Raw genomic sequence first — 21329 nt, 5'->3', positions numbered from 1 at the left:
CGTTTGAGGCAGGTGGTGGAACCACTGAGCTAAATCCCTGGGTCCTAACCAAGCATATTTTTAAGATAAGGAAATGAAACTTCTAGTGATGAAAAATATAAAAATAGGAATTTTAACAGGAATTTAAAATTCAGTGAGTTAAACACATTAGAGACAGTTAAAGAGAACGTTAGTGAACTAGAAAATTGATCTGAATAAATAATGCAAACATGGCTCAGAAAGAAGAGATAATGTAAAGTGAGACTAACAGACTAAGCTGATGATCTAAGATGTTCTACATAGAAATTCAGAAGGAAATCATACAGGAGATAGGAGAAAAAAAATTTGGATTCTTTATTAATATTAAATCTAAGATCTAGAAAGCCCAAAAAATCTTAGCCAGATGGAATAAAAAAGAAAATTGGAAATAGGTATTTCTTAATAAAACTGAAGAACTTAAGCCCTACTTCCACAAAAAGATATTAAAGATAGCCTGGAAGAAAAGATAACATAGATACATAGGAATATCATTTAGAATCTGACAGCTGGCTTTTCAAAAGCAGAAGTAGGAGCCAAAAGACAATGGAATTATATTTTCAATTGACTAAGAAAAAAATAGGTGCTAACATGGAAGTTTTTCATATGTAATTAAATTACCAATAAACAAGATGAGGTAAAGAGATGTGCAACAGCTGAGGATGTGGTCCAGTGGTGGAGTGCTTGCCTAGCTTATGTAAGACCCTGGATTCAATCCCCAGTATCACGCCCCCCCCAAAAAAAAAGTTTTCAGACAAAACGAAAATTGAGAAATTTTACTTCAGTCCTGTCTCTTCTGAAGAAAATTCTAAAGGATATGCTTACATAAGAAAGGCAAAAGATCCCATGGAAGATCTGAGAAGATAATTAAGCTGAAGTATTAGTAAATATGTGAGCATATGTAAATATACATTGTGTAAAATGGTAAAAAAAAGAATATTTAACATTGGGTTTAAAAATGATAAAACTAGGGTCGGGGATTTAGCTCAGCAGTCTGGTGGCCTGCCTTGCAAGCGCAAGGACCTAAGTTTAATCCCCAGTACCAAAAAAAAAAAAAATGATAAAACCAAATTATTGAGCAAAAGTAGCTTACAAATTACCCAAGAAGGATAGGAATCAGCTATGTACTTTGGTTGTTTTTGAGAAATGGTAAAAGATATTTAACTTTAGATCTTAAACAAATTTAATGGCTAAGTAAACTATAAAAAAAATAGAAAGTATAATTTGCAAACTAATAGAGGAGAAGAAACCCACATACAATAAAAGCCAAGCTTCTGAACAACCTGTAAATAAAGAGGAAAAATTAATTCAGTAATAGCATCTAAGAAGTTAAACAGTTGAAAGGAATGGAAAAAAATATAGAAAAACAAGTGAATAAATACACAATGAGGACAAATTATAAAGCCAAAATTTGATTCTTTAAAAGTACTAACACATTATAAAACTATGTCAAAATTCTCACTTGTATAAATGAAGTAAGGTCACAAAAGAACAAATGTTGTACAGTTCCACTTACACAAGGTCCTAGAGTAGTCAAGTTCATAGAGAAAGACAATAAAATGGGGGCTTAATGTTCCATAGGTACTATTGGAAAAGGTGAGAAAATACTGGAGGTGGGTGGAGGTGATAGTTGCACAATATGAGTGTACTTAATGCCATAGAAACATGCACTTTAAATATAAATTTAAAATAGTATGGTACATTTTATCTTATGTGTGTTTTATCATAGTGCAAAAAATTTTTAAAGCAATAAAAATGAAGTACATAAATGTTCTGGAAGATAAAAGCAGAAAACAATATAAATACAAAACAGTTAATAAATTACATGGAGCAATCAAAATACGAACATATTTTGAAATATACTATGAAAATTATATTTCTTTAATTAGAACATTATAAAGATTCATGCTGGTTATGGTGACACATAACTTAGGATCACAAGTTTCAAGCTACGTAGCAAGTTCAAGACCAGCCTGGGCAACATAGTGAGACCCTATCTCAAACAAACTGCAGATACTGATTCACCCCCAAATCCTAGAGGAGTTCTCATGGAACTTGGCAAACTGATTGTAATTTCATGTGAAAGAACAAGGTATGAAGAAAGTCTGTAGCATTCAGTAGAGAAGTACAGGTCTTGCTCTACTAGATATTAAGATTAAGGCAGAATAACTAAGACAGTAGAAAAAATTTAAATTCTTTACCTCATAAAATAAACCAAAATCAAATCCAGGTAAAGTAAGACAAATGTAAAAGGCAAAAATAGAAATTTTAGAAAAGAGCATAGGAAATGTCTTACTATTTTGGAATGAGGGATTTCTTAATCAAGACACAATAGAATTATTTATTTATTTATTTATTTATTTATTTATTTATGGATTGGATTTCATTCAGGTTTATATAATAATTTATATTTATTTATTTATTTATTTATTTATGGTACTGGGGATTGAACTCAGTTCTTTGCACTTGCAAGGCAGGCCACCGCTGAGCTACACAATAGAATTTTTTAGATTGATAAATTAGACTACATTGTAATTTCAAACTTTTGTTCTTCAGTGGACAGTATAAAGACATTAAAATGGCAATCCATAAACTTGGAGAAAATATTTGCAATTTGTGTAACTGAAGAGAGATAAGCATTCTGTATAAAGGACTCTTGTGATCGATAAAACAAATCAGTAAAGAAACAATTAGGGTACCAGGTAGCCCTTGTGTAAAAGAAGAGAAATGGCCAATAAATATAGGGAAAAAAATACTCAGCCTCAATAATCAAGAGAAATATTTTTTAACTTGTTGAAATATGTTTATGCACTAGATTGACATTTTTAAAATTCAGTAATAATAACAAGGATGTTCAGAAACTACAGATGACTGTGTGAATTTTTAGAAACACTTCACGCAGCAAGGCATGCCCAGTAGGGATGAACAGATGTAGGTGCTATACCCCAGCAGCTCCACTCTGAGCTCTGTAACCTCGAATAGGTAAAAGTGGAGTGCTCAGTCCACATGGCATCAGCAACACCTGGGAACTTGGCAGAAATGGAAATTCTCTGCTGCCTGCTCACAAGTGCAAAGTCCCAAGTTCGATCCCCAGGACAAAAAAAGAAAGAAAGAAAGAAATGGAAATTCTCATTCTGCATGCCATACCCCAGCTGCACAACAACCAAATCAAAACTTCAGTGGTAGGATCAGCAACCCGTGTGTTTACAAACCATCCAAGTGACTGCGATGCTGCTGAAGTTGAGACCCTGCATCAGTTATACACAAAGATATCCAAAGGATTGTTTTTATTACAAAAACCAGTTACATAACGAGTCATAAGATAAATAACAAGAAGAACAAAAAATAGAATGCAGGCCCCAAAAAGAACAAACTAAAGCTGTGCTATTAAAAGTGCAGTATCTCAGGCCGGGGATTTAGCTCAGTGGTTCTTCTGCCTGCCTCGCAAGCACAAGTTCCCAAGTTTGATCCCCGGTACCAAAAAAACAAAAAAACAAAGTGAAGTATCTGAAAAAAAAAAAAAGTAATAGATGATGAGACTATGAAACTGTCTACATGAAATGAAAACTACGTACCATACATCATTTAGGGATATAGATACTAAACTATGACAACTGGACCTGGACAAATTTCAAGTCCATGCTTATCTTGAGAGGTAGCAGGGACAGGGGTTATGTACCAGAGGAAGGACCCACTTGGGTTCTAAGACCATTACTGCTCCTTTAGCTAGATGATAGGTACCCAGCTCATGTTAGTTTTAAAGTATGCAAGTTATAAAACATCCATTTGTATGTAAAAGATAAGAGGGAGTGTAGTCCAGGGGTTAGGGGCATAGAATGTGTCATCGGATTTCCTGAGTTCAAGTTTTCTCTTTTTCTTCTAGCTTTGATGACCTTGGGAAAATTTCTTAACTCCTCAGGGCCAGTATTTCCTCCTGTGTGGAAAAAGGATCCCCAGTACTAACCTTGCATGTTACCATTATCTGAAGTGCCTGATACAGAGTAGCACTAATAGAAGTGTTTATATTGTTCTTGATTTCATATATTTCACAAAAGCAGTAACAACAGATCTTTCAGGAAAAAATATGCTGCTAAACTGTTTCTCTCCACCTAGAATTACTAGGTGTAATTTTGCTCAGGTGCAGAGGGATTGATGGCACTGTAATTAAAGATTATTTTACTTGAATCTTAATGGTTCTTTCTCTTCTCAAATTTGTAGTTTTAATCTGTGGTATGTATACTACTTGTTAACAACAATTTCATGTTGATTTTCTGTACTGTGATTATTTTTATAAAGCATTGCAAAGCCAGCTGCCAGTTATAAGTTCAAAAACACTCAACACTTTAAAAATTTCTACCAGCTCGCCTAGTTTTGCCTACCAGCCTGTGTCTCTCCATGGCAACAAATCTGCATACCAAGGAGTGGTAACCTTTGGGCAGCGCATGCCAGGCCAGTGCCAGTTCCTGGAGTCTGTGAGCACTGTTGCCTTCACGAGCAGGGTTCCTAGGATCTCCGAAACGAACAGGGCAGGAATGAAAAAATATTTTTCAGTTTGCCTTTCTGTGAAAATGGCAGACTGCAGCCTGAGAATCCTGTATCAGATAGATGGATGGATGGATGGATTGATAAAAAGTTCAGGAAGGGCAGTTTATTGGTAAGAGACTTATCAGGCTAAAGATCAAAATAATTCTGATTTTTGAGCTCTCAGGACAGAACACGTGGGTCAAATTTTTCTTCCTTGCCAAATACTCCCATTTTGATTCATTCACTTTGGAAATACTGTTAAGGACCTTTTTTAGGAGCCAAGGCTTGCTAGATACTGGAGAAGAATCTGAAGTAAACGGGCCTCATCTTTGCCTTCTTTAGGAGTTTGAAGTCTGGAAAGAGTTGTAGAAGCAGCAGAAAGTTGCCATATGGGTGATTTTAAAGGGAGGAGTATAACCTAGAGCCAGAGATCTCAAAACTTGCCCCTGGAGTTGCATGATGTCAGTCTGGGGAGGGGAGGTCAACAGGGCCAGATCATGTGGCTTAAGGAATTAGCAAGATTAATGAATGTGAAAATTCTGTATATAAAAGAAAGTCTGTGGTAATAAAATGGAATTTGTGTGATTAATTCATTATAAGCTATAATCAGGAAATGTTCTGCCCAATCTGATGGTGACAAACAATATGGGGATTGTTTTCCCACTTTATGTGTGGCTTAGCAATTTAAGCCATATTAGAAAATCAGAAACTTAATTTGTTTCCACCTCAGGACTTGTGTAAAAATAGTGTTTTCATTCGTGTATGTGGCATGTCTGCAGGCATGTGTGTGTCATTTGGCAGGACGGTACCATACTCACACCCTGTCCTTAGCATGTCTCTTTGGGCCCATGGCACAGAGGGCTCACCCCAGCAGCCTAGCGCTTTCCCAGCAGAGAGCCATTCAGACATTGTCACACAAAGTGAAGGTCGCCCTAATGGGTTTTAGCCCAAGTCCTAACATAAGGATGGAAAGCCCCCTGTAATCCCAGAGGCTCTGGTAGCCCTTGCTTGACTGGAGGGCTCTTTTCTCTGCAAATGTAGCCCAGAGCTACAGGTTTGTCTATGGAATCAGAGGCAGAGAATGTGGAGCAGAGCTGGGTCCAAGCTTGAGGGGTTGATCAAAGGAGGTCAGCCTGGTGTTTGATACAAAATGAGAAAGAAAAGCTGTACTTCCCGGAGTGGGAAGTCTGAGGGAGAGGAAATAGAACAAAGCAAGGCAGAACAACAAAACATTTCTGCCTTCAAGGTTTTCGCGTGGGTCTGCTTTACTTTGAGTCTTACCAGGTTTTCCCAGTTTTATCTAGACAGAGGCAGAGCACAGTCTACTAGTGACAGGCAAGAGTTTGGGGTCTCTTGATTATTGGGTGTTTATTTATGCTATGTATAGGCTTTCTTCTTTTTCTTTTCTTGTGCATTCTAGTGACAGCCATTCTCAACAAAATGCCAGCATTGCCTTCCCTTGGTGACATCCTTCCCTGCAAGAAATTTAAAATAGCTTCTTCCCAATCCCTCCCCAAGTACTTGTGAGGGAAGAGATGATTAGCATAACGAGGTGTTTGCCCAGTGCTGAGGAACACACCTTCCTCCCAGGTGGGAAGGGTGGGTACAGTGAGCTCTGTGAGCCCCTTCACTCTAGTGCATCTTATTAAGTCCTTTTGCTCTATTTGAACTACTTCAACAAAGGAACCAGAAAATTAAAAGGAGGCTTTGTAGACAAGCCAGGGTATAAGTGCAGTCGGTTTTCTGTCTTTCTTTTCTTTTTATTGGAGTTTGCCCTGAAGTGTAGCAGAGCTGGCAGTTCTTTGACTCTTTTGTGGGGTCATGAAATGAACTGTTCATAAGAAATACATCACACTAGCATTTGAGAGTGAGGTTGGTAGAGGTCATTGGATTGGGCTGCACAGAGGGTCTAGTTCCCTGTAATTCCAGTAACGTTTTCTTTTGTGACCTAAAGATTCTGTGCAATTTGGAAATGCCTAGAAGATGTTTTCTGGGGCAAAATGTCTGAGATTGACTTCCCCTCTCTAGGTCCAGAGTTTTAACCAGAGTTGTTCCTGGGACAACATTCAAAATGGAGGCGAGTATGTAAACATTCAAAACGACTCTTGATATTTTGTCAGAAAGGAATAAATTGTTGACGTTACAGAAGGGAAAGGGGGAGGCAAAGAAAAACCAAGAGAAACTGGGACCAGAGAGCAATTAACCAAACATGAAAATGTGGCATCAGTTCATATTCCAAAACTTGGCAAGGCTTTGTCCCGGTCCTTTGTTTCCAAAAGGCTGTTTGCAGAAACCTGACCTAATGACCCTCTATCCCGTTGCCACGACACTAAGGGGCTTTTTGTATCTTTGTGTGCTGAGAATGGAACCCAGGAACTCACACACACTAGACATGTGCTGTACCACCAGTGAGCTGCATCCAAAGCTCTGTCAGGGGTCTCTGAGTGGAGACTGAGGCCTGTAAGCACCCATGGTCCACAATACCTTCCCTCTTCGTTGAGAAATCTTCTCTTCCACAGATTCAGCTGTGGTCAGCCGTGTGGATTAAGCAGGAAGAGGTTAATCAGTGGAAGGTTAGTGGTAAAACCCCACTGACAAGGACAGCAGGCATTAATGCAGGTATTCAATGCCAGTTTGTATGACACTGATAACATGAAATTTATTTTGGCAGAAGACAAAGGTTCTTTTTTTGAAATCCTTCCGTGAGTTAGCTGAACCTAACTTCTTAGCAGCGCCATATGGTTTTCAAAAACTATGCCTCCATTGCAAAAAGGAAGAGTTCCTCCCACACCCTCCACCATATCCCTTGCAGGTTTTAAGAACAAACTTGTGAGTGTTTGATCTGGTGTTTGAAGATTAGATAAAATCTTGCATTTTTGTTTCTTGTGCACTGTTCAGCATATTCAGATCCGTGGGAATTTGGAAGTCCGCCTGAGATCTTGGCTGCCCCAGCCTCTGAACAGCACACAAACAGGCTGGGCTTTCCATCCCCAGTGCTATTTATGTGGCTGGCAGAGCAGTGCTGTGTGGTCACTTAGCTGTGTGGTCACAGCAGAGCATTTCAAAGAGCTTGCCAGGGAGGACTGACAAGGCAGTGGCATATTGTGCCTCCTTATATTGAAATTTTGCTGTTTGGGACTTGAACTGAAATAAATACCACCTAAGAAACCAGGGAGCCAGTGCCAGGATGCAGAAAAGTGGATGGAGTCTGGAGGGCTGTTCTCCCCTGTCCCACGGGGTTGGGGACGACTCTCTGGTCTTGCTCCAGTGTTCCAGGGCCCTCTACCTTAGGGAGCCCCTGTGCGGTAGGCTGGGGACAGAGCTGATGTGAGCAGTCATCTGCTTCAGAGCTCGGTTCCCAAGGTGTGGATCTGTGATGTGTGCCTTCCCCAGCACAACAAAAGCCACGTCCAGGCACCCCACCCTACGCCCACTCTGTCACCGTAGATCCCTGCCAAAGTTCCAAAGCCAGAGTGAGCTTTTCTGCCTCTTAAATCTCGGAGGCCTGCCCTGAATGCAAAGAGGATTCCTCCTCCTGTTCCCATCACATTGTATTACCGAGGGGGTATCAGCAGATGGAGACTGCCTTTTATATGCAAATATTTGGAACCCATTAATTCCCCAGTTCCTGCCACCTACCCTCCCTATTTATAAGATCCTGTGTGTACCATCCAAATGGCAAATAGAAGTTCCCACCCGACCAGCGATGTTAACGATTATAAGGGTGGTTAGAGCCTGAGGCCTGAAATTGACTTACTCTTGACACTCTGGTGCTGATTCAGATGTGGTCTTGTGGGAAACCGACTCTGTAAGAGGTAGATGACTTAAGGCAAAAACTTGAAGGGAAGAGAGAAACATTTTTACGTCTAATGAGGAAAATGATAGCTACCATTTACTGACCTCTGAGCATGTGTGCCAAGCACCATGCTGAATGTTTTATGTGAAAATCTCATTTAGCCCTTGCAGGAGCCTTTGCGGTCTACACTGTTATTATTCCAGACTTACAAATAAGAAGAGAGGAGATGAGAGAGGCTAAGGAATTTTTCCAGAGCCGCCCATTTGGGTGGTGGGGAAGCCAGGATTGGAACCCAGGCCTGCCACACCCACCTAGTGAGTCCACGTCATGGGCACTGCAAGGGTGAGAGAACCAGGATCTGACCCAGCAAAAGTAAAAACAGGGGAGAGAGGCAAGGATTTATGGGTCTCCTCCTGCCTGACTTTCGTGTGGCTGTTTGTGAACAGAGCTTTGGGCTTCCCAGGCTTCTTCACCTCCTCTTCCTTTTTGTTTTTCTTGCCACCCCTGCTGTCCTTGGCCAGCCACCTCCTGTCTGAGCACAGCCCTGTTTAGTTTGCCAAGTACAGTCCTGCCCTGGCAGCCCTTTCTTTCAGCAGAGCTTTGCTGATCAGTATTGAAAGCTTCAGGAAGAGCAGAAAAAAATGCTCTCGAAATTCAGAACTTGCCTCCTAGGGAGACTGTTCTCAGGAGAGAGGGACACTTGACCCTGCTCCATGTGTCCTGGCCGTGCATACGCGGGAGAGGCATGCAGTAGTGCCTCCGCAGCCCTCCATACCCAGTCTCCGGGAGCACAGATCCCTCAGCTGGCCTCTCTCCCCCAGCTGGTGTATCAAAGAGTCCACTTCCCAACCCCGCCTTCAGCTGCATCCTATTCTTGCTGCTGTATGTTTTACACTTGTGTTTCATGTCTTGGCTCAAGTTTTCTTCCTCTGGCCCTCCATCTACAGCACGCACACACACCCTGTATTCACCCTCAGTACCCAAATCACCAGTCTCCCTGTTTTACTACATTAAGCAAGGGGTGTTTTCCCATTTTCTCCCATGTAGGCAGACAAAATGAAACTGAGGAGAAGCAGCTTCTTCCCTCCAGAGAAAGTTTGTTCTTTTGCCAGTCTTAGTAGAAAGCAAACTTGAGAATGATTTCATGCCTAGAGCAAGGTGACTCTTGAATGTGGATGCTAATGAGCCCTGAGCTGGCCACCAGGCCGGCCTTGGAGCAAATTCCTGGAGTTTTGTAGAGCTGGTCAGTTTTTAAGGAAAGCTTATTACAAGTGACCTCATCTTCCCTGAGCACCTTTGTCGGCTCTTGTTCTAGTGCTATGTTTCCTGTACTGTGAAGGCCAAGTCACGAACCCAATCCTAGAGCTCACCTGAGTAGTTCACCTATCAAGCACAGTGTCTTATCAGCATCCTTCGTCTGTCGAGACCCTCGGGCAGAGGAAGCCCAGGGAAAGAGAGGCAGCTTGTGCACCAGGGCTGTCCTGGCCAGGGGAGGGGTACCGCGTGCATTAGGGAAGCGCAGGGCAAGCTGGAGTATCACGTAGAAGCCTGGCCAAATAAAGAAATGTGAGGAATCCCCACTTCTAAGGACAGGGTGTCACCAGGAGTTTCCAGGGACTCTCCCTACACCTCTCTCTCGGCTTGTGGGGTCCTTCCTTGAAGCATCTGTGTACCTAAATTTGGGTAGACACTTGACAAAACTGAGGATTCAGAGGAAATGGCTGGGTAGGTCATCTTTGTAGGAAAAGTTGAGTGTTACCCTGAAGTTACTTCTATTTCATGGAGATCCTAAGCCAAAGAACTATTAATGTTAACCTGTTCTGGCACTACAAAAACCTATCATGTCTTTCAGGAAAGGCAACTTTTAAGTCTGTGTAGACAATGAGGGCACGTATTAAATAACTGCTTTCTAAAGAGCCCCTATGTCTTGCCTTCAAATTCATGAAAAGACTAACTAGATACAAGGGAGACTTGCCCCAAAATCCCAGAGAAAATCTAGATGCAGTAGAACAGGTTGAGAGAAGACAAACAGGTACAAATAGAATCATAAAATGGATTTGGAAAAGAACTAAAGAGAAATTCACAGTAGTGAAACATTGTCATTGAAATAAAGTAACTCACAAAATGGATTGAATAGTAAACTACTAAAGAAATGATTAGCAAATTGAGCATTATCACAGAGAAGGGAAATCTAGAAGGTGAAATGGAAAGGCCAAATAAGCATTTATGTAGAATGTTTTAAAAAAAAACAAAACAAAACAGAAAAGCCCAAGGTCCCGAGTTTGATCCCTGATACCAAAAAGAAAGAGAGGAAAGCTCGTCATGGCAGAGCGCACCTGCATTCCCAGCACTCTGGGAGGCTGGGGCAGGAGGGTCACAAACTCAAGCCCACTTAGCAATTCAGTGAAACCTTGTCTCAGAATAAAAAGTATTAAAAATGACTAGGTGCGGAACTCATAATACAGAAAGGATTCAAAATGGTCATGGCTGAGAATTTTCCAAAATTACATGTTTTCATTTAAGGAATAAAACCAATGTTTAAACCATGAGAAATAAAAAGGAATCCTCATTGTTAGATCTTAGTGGAACTTTGTACCATCAACAACAAAAATTTGAAAAGACACCAATGAGAATATTTACTTAGAAAGATAAAAGAGATTTCTTTTCAGTAAGAGTAGAAACCACAAATAGGTGGAATAATATCTCCAAATAGTGAAAGAAAACAATATTCAGTCTAGAATTCCAAACCTAATAAGGTTATTATTTAACATTAAAGACAAAAATAAGAATTTTTATTGTCCAAAAACTCACAGACCTTCGTTAAAAGAATTACTAAAAATGTACTTCCAGAGAAGGAAATTAAATCTAGAAGCAAGGAGTAGACTTAAAAAAAAAGTTGGTAGATATGTTGGTAACTTTGTTTAGTTTTTTGCAATGCTGGGGTCCATATATACTAGGCATGTGCTCTACCAATGAGCTACACCCTCAGTCCATTACATCCATTTATTTACATGTCTAGATTATAAATGATAATGACTAACAGAAGCAAGCTGAAACCAAACTATTAGGGATTAACATGAAAGACAAAAGATCCAAGATCTTTTTAATTTTTAGGAAGAACTCGGAAATATTTACTTATACATTAAAAATTTAATCATAACAGCTAAAATAACAGAAATAAAATAATACCAAATAACTGCCAAATTTGTTGGTGGAGGAGAGTATTTTTAGAAAGCTATCATCCTGGACCTGGGATTTAGCGCAGTGGTTCCACCGCCTGCCTTGCAAGCACAAGGACCTGAGTTCTATCCCCAGTACAAAAAAAAAAAAAAAAAAAAAAAAAAAAAAAAAAAAAAAGTGTGTTTTTATGAGATCGTGAGATACCAACAGTAAATTGAGATATATCAATTTTTATAATAAATATATCTTAGTAAGGTCAGATTTTATTTTAATTAACCCCATAGCTAAAGATGTAGTTCAATAATAAAGCACTTGTCTAAATGAATAAGGCCCTAGATTTGATCCACAGGGAAAAAAAGCAAAAAAATAATAAATGGAAAGCACAAAATAGGGTGTATGTGAGACTGAGATACCAACAGTAAATTGAGATATTTCAATTTTTATAATAAATATATCTTAGTAAGGTCAGATTTTATTTTAATTAACCATATGCTAATGATGAAATAAATCTTTAAAAATTCTACTCTGCCTTGTGGATTTTATAATTAAATAATACCAGGCATTGAAAAGTGGCATTGAAAGGGACTATGATTTCTTGCTTCAGAGACTAGAATACCATTAACTGAAGGTGATGGATGGAAAAGTCGCACCTTGGAAGTAAAATTAACTGAACATATATTGAGTTCTTCCTAAATCTTAATTAGGGCCTACAAAGGAAAGTAAGCATCAGCGAGAACTTGTGCAATGTTGTGGAAACAGACACAGGAGGAGGGCTTGGGCTATATAATGGTATTGACACCCAAAAAAGAAAGAACAGCTTAAGAAAGAAGATTTCAAGGATAAAGAAATGGTCAACGTTATTTGTGTCGGAAGAAGGCTGGGCAGAATGAGTATTGGGAAGCTGCCTTAGGACTGAGCTCTAAAAGGACAGATTAGTAAGGTATTGGAAAGAGACCAAGGAAGAAAAAAATTAAGGACTCAAGAGTAGATTTCTTTCTCACAAAGTCCACCTAAATGGGCTAGGGATTTAGCTCACTGGAAGCACACCTGCCTGGCAAGCACAAGGTCCTGAGTTAGATCCTCAGTGCCCGGGTTCGGGGCAGTGGGGGAGAGGGTGGTGTTCACCTAAAGGAAGACAGAAAGGATGAAGAGAGGAAGTAATCTCAGGAGAGAAAGTTATCTTAGAATAAGCAATTTACAAACTTTGGGGGCTGGAGTACTGGGGATTGAAGCTAGGTCCTTCACACTGAGCTGTATCCCCAGCCTTTTGTTTTTTGAAACAGTATCCTGCTAAATTGCCCAGTCTGAGCTTGAACCTGTGACCCTCCTGCCTCAGTTTCCTGGAGCACTGGGATTACAGATATGTGCCACCACACCTGGCTGTAACAACCATATTTATGGATAAAAACTTAATAACATAGAACCCTCAGGAAAATGAGTTTCCTGGGTAACTGTCTTCACTAGGTGACCCAACGCTGCTTTTTAAAATAGCAAAGCAAAATTTTGACCATTTTCAAAACACATGCAGTTACTAGCAATAGCAATATCACAGTGGTTTCTTGCCTTTCACTGAGTGATATTTTTCTTCATGACTTGAATACATCCCATGAGATATTATCATCTCACCTTGTTTTGATCCCTCAGCCATTTCTCCATGACTGCAGGACCCATGGAGGTTATCTGACCCCACAATAAACAGACTCCTGTGTTAGAAGTTCTGCATCTGCTTTTTTGACTTTTGTCATCATCAGCCATGTTTTACATAGCTAGCTGTAATTTTCTACATCCAGTCAGCTCATGAGCTGGATTAAGGCATGTTCCGTCCATGAATCAACTCATTGACTCATCCAGGTTTCTGATGCTGAAAAATCACCAGGATAGTAAACAACTTCCCCCCAACAACAACAGTTGGGAATGACTGGTTATATCAATCGCTCAAGTGCAACTGAGAAATTTCTGCCTCAAAGCCAATAAATGCCTCAATACAGATTTTTAAAAAAAGATGTCTCTTCTACCCAGTCCTCTAGTAGGACTTAGATTTGTGTTGGGTACATTGTCCTCTCCTCTGTAGTATTTGCTGTACTTCTGCCTGCTGCCTAGGCTGTATGAGTAAACTTGATTCTCAAAGACTCTACAACTTAGAACTCTCATAATCCTGAGGTCATTTTCCACCACTCTTTTTTAAAAAAGCAAGTCTCTTAACTTGAGCATCTGTAAATTTTTTAAAGATTTTATCAGGAGAAGCAGAGAGGCTTCTGAAGAGAAGGCTGAGACTCCACGTGGGGAAAAGTCACTAGCAGTATCGGGGTGGTCCCTTGTAAGAGACACAGGCTGCCTTCCAAGAGGCCGTATAGGGAGTGTTTATTTTCTTGATGATTAACCAGAATCTGGCTCTTAGCTTTTCAGGTTCAGAACCTGATTTAATCAAGATACAAAGTATAGATTCATTTGCAAGACCTGGGCTCACCTTAACCAAGCTCACAAGATTGATCTGTAAACCAAGATGACAGTTGACATTTACAGAGACATACAAATAATATTCTTAAAGTCAAATGGCTGCCTTACTCTTTCCCTGTAAAGCAAGCCTCCACAAGGAAGCAGATCATAATCAGGAGGTTATTGGTGAGTGGGAAATCAGAATAAAGGTGATTCATTCATATGTTTACTGACATAGCTGAGAGAGTGGCCCATCCCACACCAAATATAGCCCCGCCAGTGGAACTGAATTTCTTAGAAGTCTATCAACTAAGAATCTCCCTACCCTGGTCAGTATTTGGATAGATATCTGCCGCTGTTTCTTTATATGTTTTGTGCCAAGGCCTATACCCCCCAAGCTACCTCCTACATTAGACTTTCTCTAAATGTTAATATTTTTCTTCAGCTTTTAGTTTAAATCTCAATGAGCAATCTTATTTTCAGATTCATTTATTTTACATTGATTAGAGGAAACCAAGGCATTAATAAGGATCAGTGGAATAGCTCATCCACCTTAATGATTATAAGTCATTCACAAAACAAAACTTCATATTCTTGCTATATTTCACATAAACTATTATTTGTCTTCAACTCAACTCCTCTGTTTAAAACATTTATTTCAAAAAGAGCTGTATCCCTACTCTCCGTGGAAAATGGCTATCCTTTGTTATAAAAGGAATGTAGCCCTGAAAATACCTTGTAAACAGTAGTTCTCATTCTTATGTGCTTCTTTAGCTAGATACTGTTTGCCATGGAAAAACTCTGAGTCAGTAGGTCTTTGGTAAGATATACTAAAAATAATAAAGAGGACAAAAAGATGCACTGGTAACAAAAAGAGACTCTCCTCAGCATGATATCAAAACGCTAACCCCAGGCTTCACTCCTGGGGGCGGGGGGTGCAGCAGAGGAATAACTTTTTGTTGTTGTTGTTTAGTTAGTGACTTAACCATCTACAACCTGAAAAATAATCCCACATCTTAGGTCACACATTTGGGAAAAGATGACCTTGACTTTTTTTTCCTTTAAAGGTATCTGAGAACCAAGTGATAGTGATACCTCTTCCTTCCCAGCCTCTCCTGACCTCGGCCTCTGTCTGACACTGTACTGACTGTCTCCTTCCTGTCTCCCTGTACAGGTACACTCTAGCAGCTCAGGACCTGGTGATGCGTGCCCGCGGTGTCCTGAAGGACAGGGGATGGCGGATATCGAATGACCGGCTGGGCTCAGGAGACGACATTTCTGTATATGTCATTCCTTTAATACATGGAAACAAACTGTCATGAAAATGACCCGGGGGACTGGGAGGATGGAGGGGGAAGAAAACAGGGATGCCTCTGGGCAGAGCAGAACTGGGAGGTGCCCGTCTGAGTTCAGGTGACGCAGTTTCTTCCCAGCCCGATGGGGAGTTTGCTGCCAAAAAGCTTCTGGCTGTGCTTCAAGGTGACCCTTAGGTTTCCATTTCTTCTTTAGTAACAGGTCTGGGCACTCAACAAGAGCAAAGCAGGGAGCCTGTTACAGAGTGTTGTATCTCCATTGGTTTCCTTTATAGGCCTCCTGGGCAGCAGGTGCCCATCTGAGAGCACATCCATCGTATGTATTTTACGTAGAGTAGCTGGGACAACCATTTTTAGATGGAAGAAGACCCCTCAGCCTGTCACGCTGCCACCTTCTCTCCAGGTGCAAAGTGCTGCATTGGAAAGTTGGGGGAGTCACACCTCAAAGTATAAGAACCTACCTTCTAGGAAGCTCGAGATTTATTTCAGGGATTGCTGTCTTGCCCTTCCTTCCCCCACCTCTTTCCTTCTGTTTCTCTTTATTTTGTGGTGATGGTAGGGGAAGGCTGGGATTTTTTTTCTTTCCAACATTCCTGAAATCTTTCTTGTTTCCCTCACAGGGAATAGGACTGGGACTTTCCAACTCCTTGCTGAGGAATTTCTGTGTTAAAGTCCAGCCCAGGCTGGGTTGTCCACATATCCTGTGGCCCGCACCACCCAGGCAGCCATCTGGAGCAGTGCCCTGCATGACACTGTGTCTTTGTTGTGTAACATATGTTCCTGAGTTGCATTTTCTCACCAAATCCATGTGTTTTCTTGAAAATAGGGTTGTTCCTTTGGACCACTAGCTCCTCTGTTATCTTGAGCAGTCTCCTTGGGCAGCTTGAGGTCTCACTGAGAGAATCTGGATTTTCATTTCTGGAATGGTTGGCTTCTCTCGCCTGCTGTGTCATGGGGATCAGTATAAAGCAGTGTTTAATGGAACAGGTTAGGAAGCTCTTGTATCAGTGAGTTTGTCATACCTCATTTTAGGACAGTTTCAGATTCAGGTTTCTTGGATTATGACTGTCCTCCAGCTCACTCCAAGCAAAGTATGTCTATCAGAGTTCTGTGAGCCATAGAAAATCTCTTTCCATCATCTTTGAGAAAGGCCCACTCAGGACGGCACTTGAATAAAAGTGAATTTGAAGTTGAGTCCTTCTCATGCTATCCTCCCTGCTCCTTTTCCAGAAAGTCATGCTGTAGCTCCCTAAAAATGGAGACCCTTGTTCCCACAGGGGATCCACCTCTGTTTGCCTCACCCGCACAACAGTAGCAGACACCCCACCACCATGAACACCCACTATTTCTGTGCCAGGAGGAAGGAATGCCAAGTCAAAATCTCTTTCATCTCCTGGGAGATTGCTCCTGTGTACTGGAGGACCTTGTAGAGCATTTAAATGCATACTTCTGTCTTTATAGGCCTTATGGGGTATCATCACCATTTTGTGTAATTCCAACACTCTCCCAACCCAATAAAGATGGAGGTCATTTGTGTGACTCCACAAAAGTGCTGGACAGTCAATTCTAGCTCTTGTGTTTGTTTAAATTCCTATCCCAGAGGAGAGGATAGGAACCTTTCCTCCAGGTAGTAAGTCACCTACTTCCCTGGAGTTGTAGGTATTTTTGTAGGACAGATCTGGAACCTTCCTGCTCAGGAATGAACTTGTTGCACAGTGTTGAATCAATGCCCTGTCTGGCAGGTAAAATACTATGGGAACTTTCTCCATCAGGTGTTTGCCAACATGTTGCCTGAGAAGAAATGGGCTTTTACCTTGTCGGGAGCCCTTTTCATCAGACAGCATTCCCCACTTCTTCAGGAAACTTTAGCTACCCCCAAACATCTCTCTTAGCAGTGGTCTGTGGTAAATCATTTTCTTCCCTGGCAGAATATGATGCCATGGGAACACTCTCAGGCACCATACAACAGTGTGGTCCCCCTTCTGCTCCTGCACTGATTCTTAAAGTCACATAGAAATTGGAAACTTGAAAAAGTCTTTCATGAGGACCCCGTGCTGCCTTCTTTGGGATCCTTCCCATTGCTGCCCTCTTTTTCTTCTCCTCCCTCTTTCTTTCTCTTTTACTTCTTCTTTCTTCTCTTCCTCTTCCTCCTTGCCCTTATTTTCTGCTATACTGGACCTCTCTCTGGGCCCTACCTTGATCTTCTCCAGTCTTTCATAAGTTCTCAGAGTCAGAATTTCAATGCAGATGTCCTGACAACTTTCTATTCAGTTCACCATTTCCTTTACTGCCAAGGCATGTCTCAGGAAAAACTCTGGAAACCTCTCATTTAAATAATCCTAAAACCTTGAGCATTTAGTCCTGCTGGTTTTAGTAACAAAGGTAGCTAGGAATTCTTTTCTTAAGTATTCTTGGATAGAAAGATTATAATAGCAATCTAAAGCCATGTTTGTATTTGGGGGATAGAAGAAAGACTATAAGTGAGGTGTATAAATCAAAAGCTGAAAAAGTAATTTGTTAATGCCCATGGCAGGGCTACCCAGCACTGATATTGCTCTGTGAATTGAGCTTATTCCACTTGGCCTTATTTTTCACCCAGGGCCCAAGTTACCCATCCCACAATAGTAACCATCTATGTAACAGCTTAGCCATTGGAGCATTCTTGGAAAGGTCAAAAAGCTCACTCAGAATTCTGCAGAACGTATTTATATGTGGTTCTGAAATCTTGTGTATCTGACTTATACCCAAATCTGCTTGTCCTGATAGCCTCAGAGGAAGTCTTGTGTAATTGAAAGTGTTTGATTTCCTAGCTTGGTCTTTATGGTTGTCCTGGGGGTTACCTTTATTGAAAGGCTCTTTCAGCTCAAAATCTCTTTGCTAGGCTGATCCCTGGTCTTTGAACTAGTTGGCAACACTCTTCCTTAGAGTGTGAACTCACAGTCCGGCCATCCTCTACAGCATCTTGCCAGACAACCCCACCAAAACTTCATCTTGTAACATCAGGAGTCAGGGCGGTGCCAGCAGTCAGGTGGAGGGAGTTCTGCTATGGCAGAAACTCCTGCTTCCGAGGCAGGAAAAAAGAGTTGAGAATGTGTCTAGGCTAAGCACTTACCAATCTAATGGGAGCTTAAAAAGTGAGAACTTCCATTCTTTTCAACAGTATTCAGCTTTGCAGAGTCTGGAGTGTTCATTTTTAAAATTCCTAGCAACTTACCTCTGTGAAGTCAGCGGTGCCCACAGTCTCTCACTCTCTTCTGTCAGTATTTATTTATCTTGAGGGAGGAATTACAGCCATAAGTAGGTATTGGTGGGCAAGAATGAGTCCCAGGACCCAGATTTAGACCCACATGTTAGCCATTTGGACAAGGTTTTCAGTGTACCAGAAACACCAGTGTGGAATCACTTGGGGAAAGTCTCCCTTATCTTTATCAGTCGGATCCTCCTCTTGCTGTCCCTTTCCTTGTCTCCGTTCCTACCTCCTTCCTCATCTGCTTATCCACCATAACCGTAAGGCCACAGTAGTGGTTTTCTTTCCACCAGTTTGAGGATCTAACTTTTCCTTAAGAGATCCACCTTTTTCAGAATATGTTAAGCTTTGATAGGATTTTCATTTAAGTAGGTTAGTGCTTCTGGAGCAAATGGAGAAAGCAGTGAGATTCATTGTCTATGCAAACCAGACTGACCCTAAAAGTTACCAGATTTAAGCAAAGAGTAAAACAGAGTCTTACGTTAAGAACTTGGATTTTGATGACATACAAGAGTGGAGAAGTGGAGCAGCCTGCACAGCACAGCCCACCTCTCCGAAAACTTGGGTTTTGCATGGCATTCACCAATATATATACACTGGGATTTTCAAAGGACACTACGTGAGTACCCTGACTCGTTTCTGATGTGAGCCCCATGGCTCTTCAGCAGATGTGTCAGTTTGGGAAAGACTGCTCTTTCTGATCCACAGTATCATTTGTGTAAATAGCTTTCATTTTTTCTGTGTGTCTTAGATAAAGTTTTGTTCATGTAGCAACCAGGTAGACATTGACCAAATAAGGTTGTACATGTGTTGTTGTTTCCACTGTGATGTACCTGAAGGAGAGCCTTGTGTCCTCTACTTTTGTGATCACCTATGAGTACTTTATGTTTGTTTGGGGAGTCCTTAGATTCTTTTCACTCCTATTTTGCCTCCAGACTTCTTTGTATCTTTGGAGACTCGAGGAGGCCCATGGTGAAGATCGTTTGTAAGGAATACATATGTTATGGTCTGCGTTTCCAAAACTACCCTGCCTACAGTGAATTAAGAGCAATCTGCCTGAAAATGGTTTCAGAACCATGTACCTTTATGCTTTGTGATTGTGAAACGTTGACTTTTGTAACCCAAAAATGAAAACTGTTTAGTAAAGGGGATCTATTTTGTGTGTTTTAAAATTTAGGTGCAATGTCCCCTGGGAAAAGCTAAAGAACTGTATATGTTCAATGACATTTTAAAATAAAATACTATATATATGTACATAGGACATCTTTAGCAAAACTTTTGGATCTCTTATTTGAATCCACCGTGAAATTTCTTCATATTGTGTGATGGAATGGTACGGGAGCATCCTGAATTAGTGTGAGGTTATCATCTATAAATGCTGACTCAGAATGAAAAAGAGGAAGGGTTGGTTGCCAGTACTGTAAGCCTTCACAGAGTACCAGTGAGGGCCAAGACATGTCAACTATGTCTGTAGCAGAACTACCATGCATACAGCATGTATAAACACACCAACAATTCAGAGAAAAGAATTACTCCTAAGAGGGATTATTAAGTAAGAAGGCAAGTGTCTAATCTTGCTGGAGGCAGTACAAATCAAGACTTCCCTAATCACTTGAGCACTTTAAATTCTTACAAAGTATTGGTAAAATGTACTGTCTTATAGAGACAAGTTACCCTAACACTTGGGGTGAGGCATCAAACAATGCTAATTCTGCTTTGCTGTAGAATCCCATAAGTTAAAAGTAATCTAGAAGATGTCAACAAAATGTTTTTAGAAATGATAAAAGTACAAGCATTCTCCCTTATCAGTGGGAAATATTTTCCTAGACTCCTAGTGGCTAAAAACGTAGACAGTACTGAAACAATTGCTATGTTTTTTTCTGTACATACTTATGATAAAGTTTTTGATTTATAGACCAAGTACAGTAAGATTACTCACAATGACTAATAACATTGAGCAATTTTAACAAGTTAATAAAGGTTATGAATTGTTTATTCTTGGAATTTTTCACTTAATATTTTTGGGCTGCAGTTAACCACAGGTAACTGAAATGATGAAAGAGAAAACTACAAATAAAGGAGGACCACTGTATTAATTTGCAAAAAAAAGCTAAATGTATATTACAGTTTATCTGAAACTTAGAACAATAAAAGACAGTCATGCTAGAATGATTTTACTGCCAGGCTTCCCAAGCTCTTTCACTTTCATCTGTACCTTAATGCTTCTGATTCTTCCTCATCCTCTGCTCAGTAATAGAAACCAATGGAAAGGGTTAGTCTCAGGTCCTGGACCTGAAGGATATCTCTGTGGAAGTTGGAAGAGTCTTCTGACATCCTCTCAGGAGTCGTACTTACTTTATCCAGTTAGCTTTTGAAAGAGTGGTGATCTTTTTCCAAAAATGGCCACCAATAATGCCTCCAGTGTCTGATCGCAAGTTCTTGTCCCCACAGAGAAGTCAGATTTATTTCCTCACCCCTTGACTCTGGTCTGGCTTGTGTCTTGCTTTGATTGATGGAACTCTGAAGTGACATTTTAAGACTTACAAGTTGAGATCCCTCAAAGTATCATAGCACATGCTTTCACTGTTGGAAGCCAAGAGTATGCCTCCCTATAAATGTCAGACTTGATTACTGAGTGATGAAAAGGCCCAGTGGGAGAGCTAAAGTGCTCAAACGTTAGAAGCGGACATCTCCAGTCTCAAGCCCCCCCAGCTGAGTCACCAGGTGATAACCATGGAAAAAAATAGGCCCAATCAACTTTCCCTTGTCCAGATCATTCCGGCTGAGGCCACAGATATTGCAGGGCAGAGAAGAGCCA

The 21329-nt window shown here is 40.7% G+C and overlaps 1 protein-coding gene across 1 annotated transcript in view; it reads left to right on the top strand.

Moving 5' to 3' along the window:
* Nucleotides 1-20787, top strand: part of Ppm1h (protein phosphatase, Mg2+/Mn2+ dependent 1H) — a gene marked incomplete at its 5' end in the record, with an annotated part of 171135 nt that extends 150348 nt beyond the window's left edge. The window contains one exon of the mRNA XM_010644822.2: nucleotides 15126-20787. Coding sequence (XP_010643124.1) covers nucleotides 15126-15273 — 148 coding nt within the window. The remainder of the gene's footprint in view (nucleotides 1-15125) is intronic.
* Nucleotides 20788-21329: the final 542 nt, after the last annotated feature.

The sequence above is a fragment of the Fukomys damarensis genome, unplaced genomic scaffold (genome assembly GCF_012274545.1).
Source record: "Fukomys damarensis isolate Sample0158 unplaced genomic scaffold, DMR_v1.0_HiC HiC_scaffold_15, whole genome shotgun sequence".
NCBI lineage: Eukaryota > Metazoa > Chordata > Mammalia > Rodentia > Bathyergidae > Fukomys > Fukomys damarensis.
The sequence above is the reverse complement of the archived record's forward strand: the minus strand, read 5'-3'. Positions and strand labels throughout refer to the sequence as shown.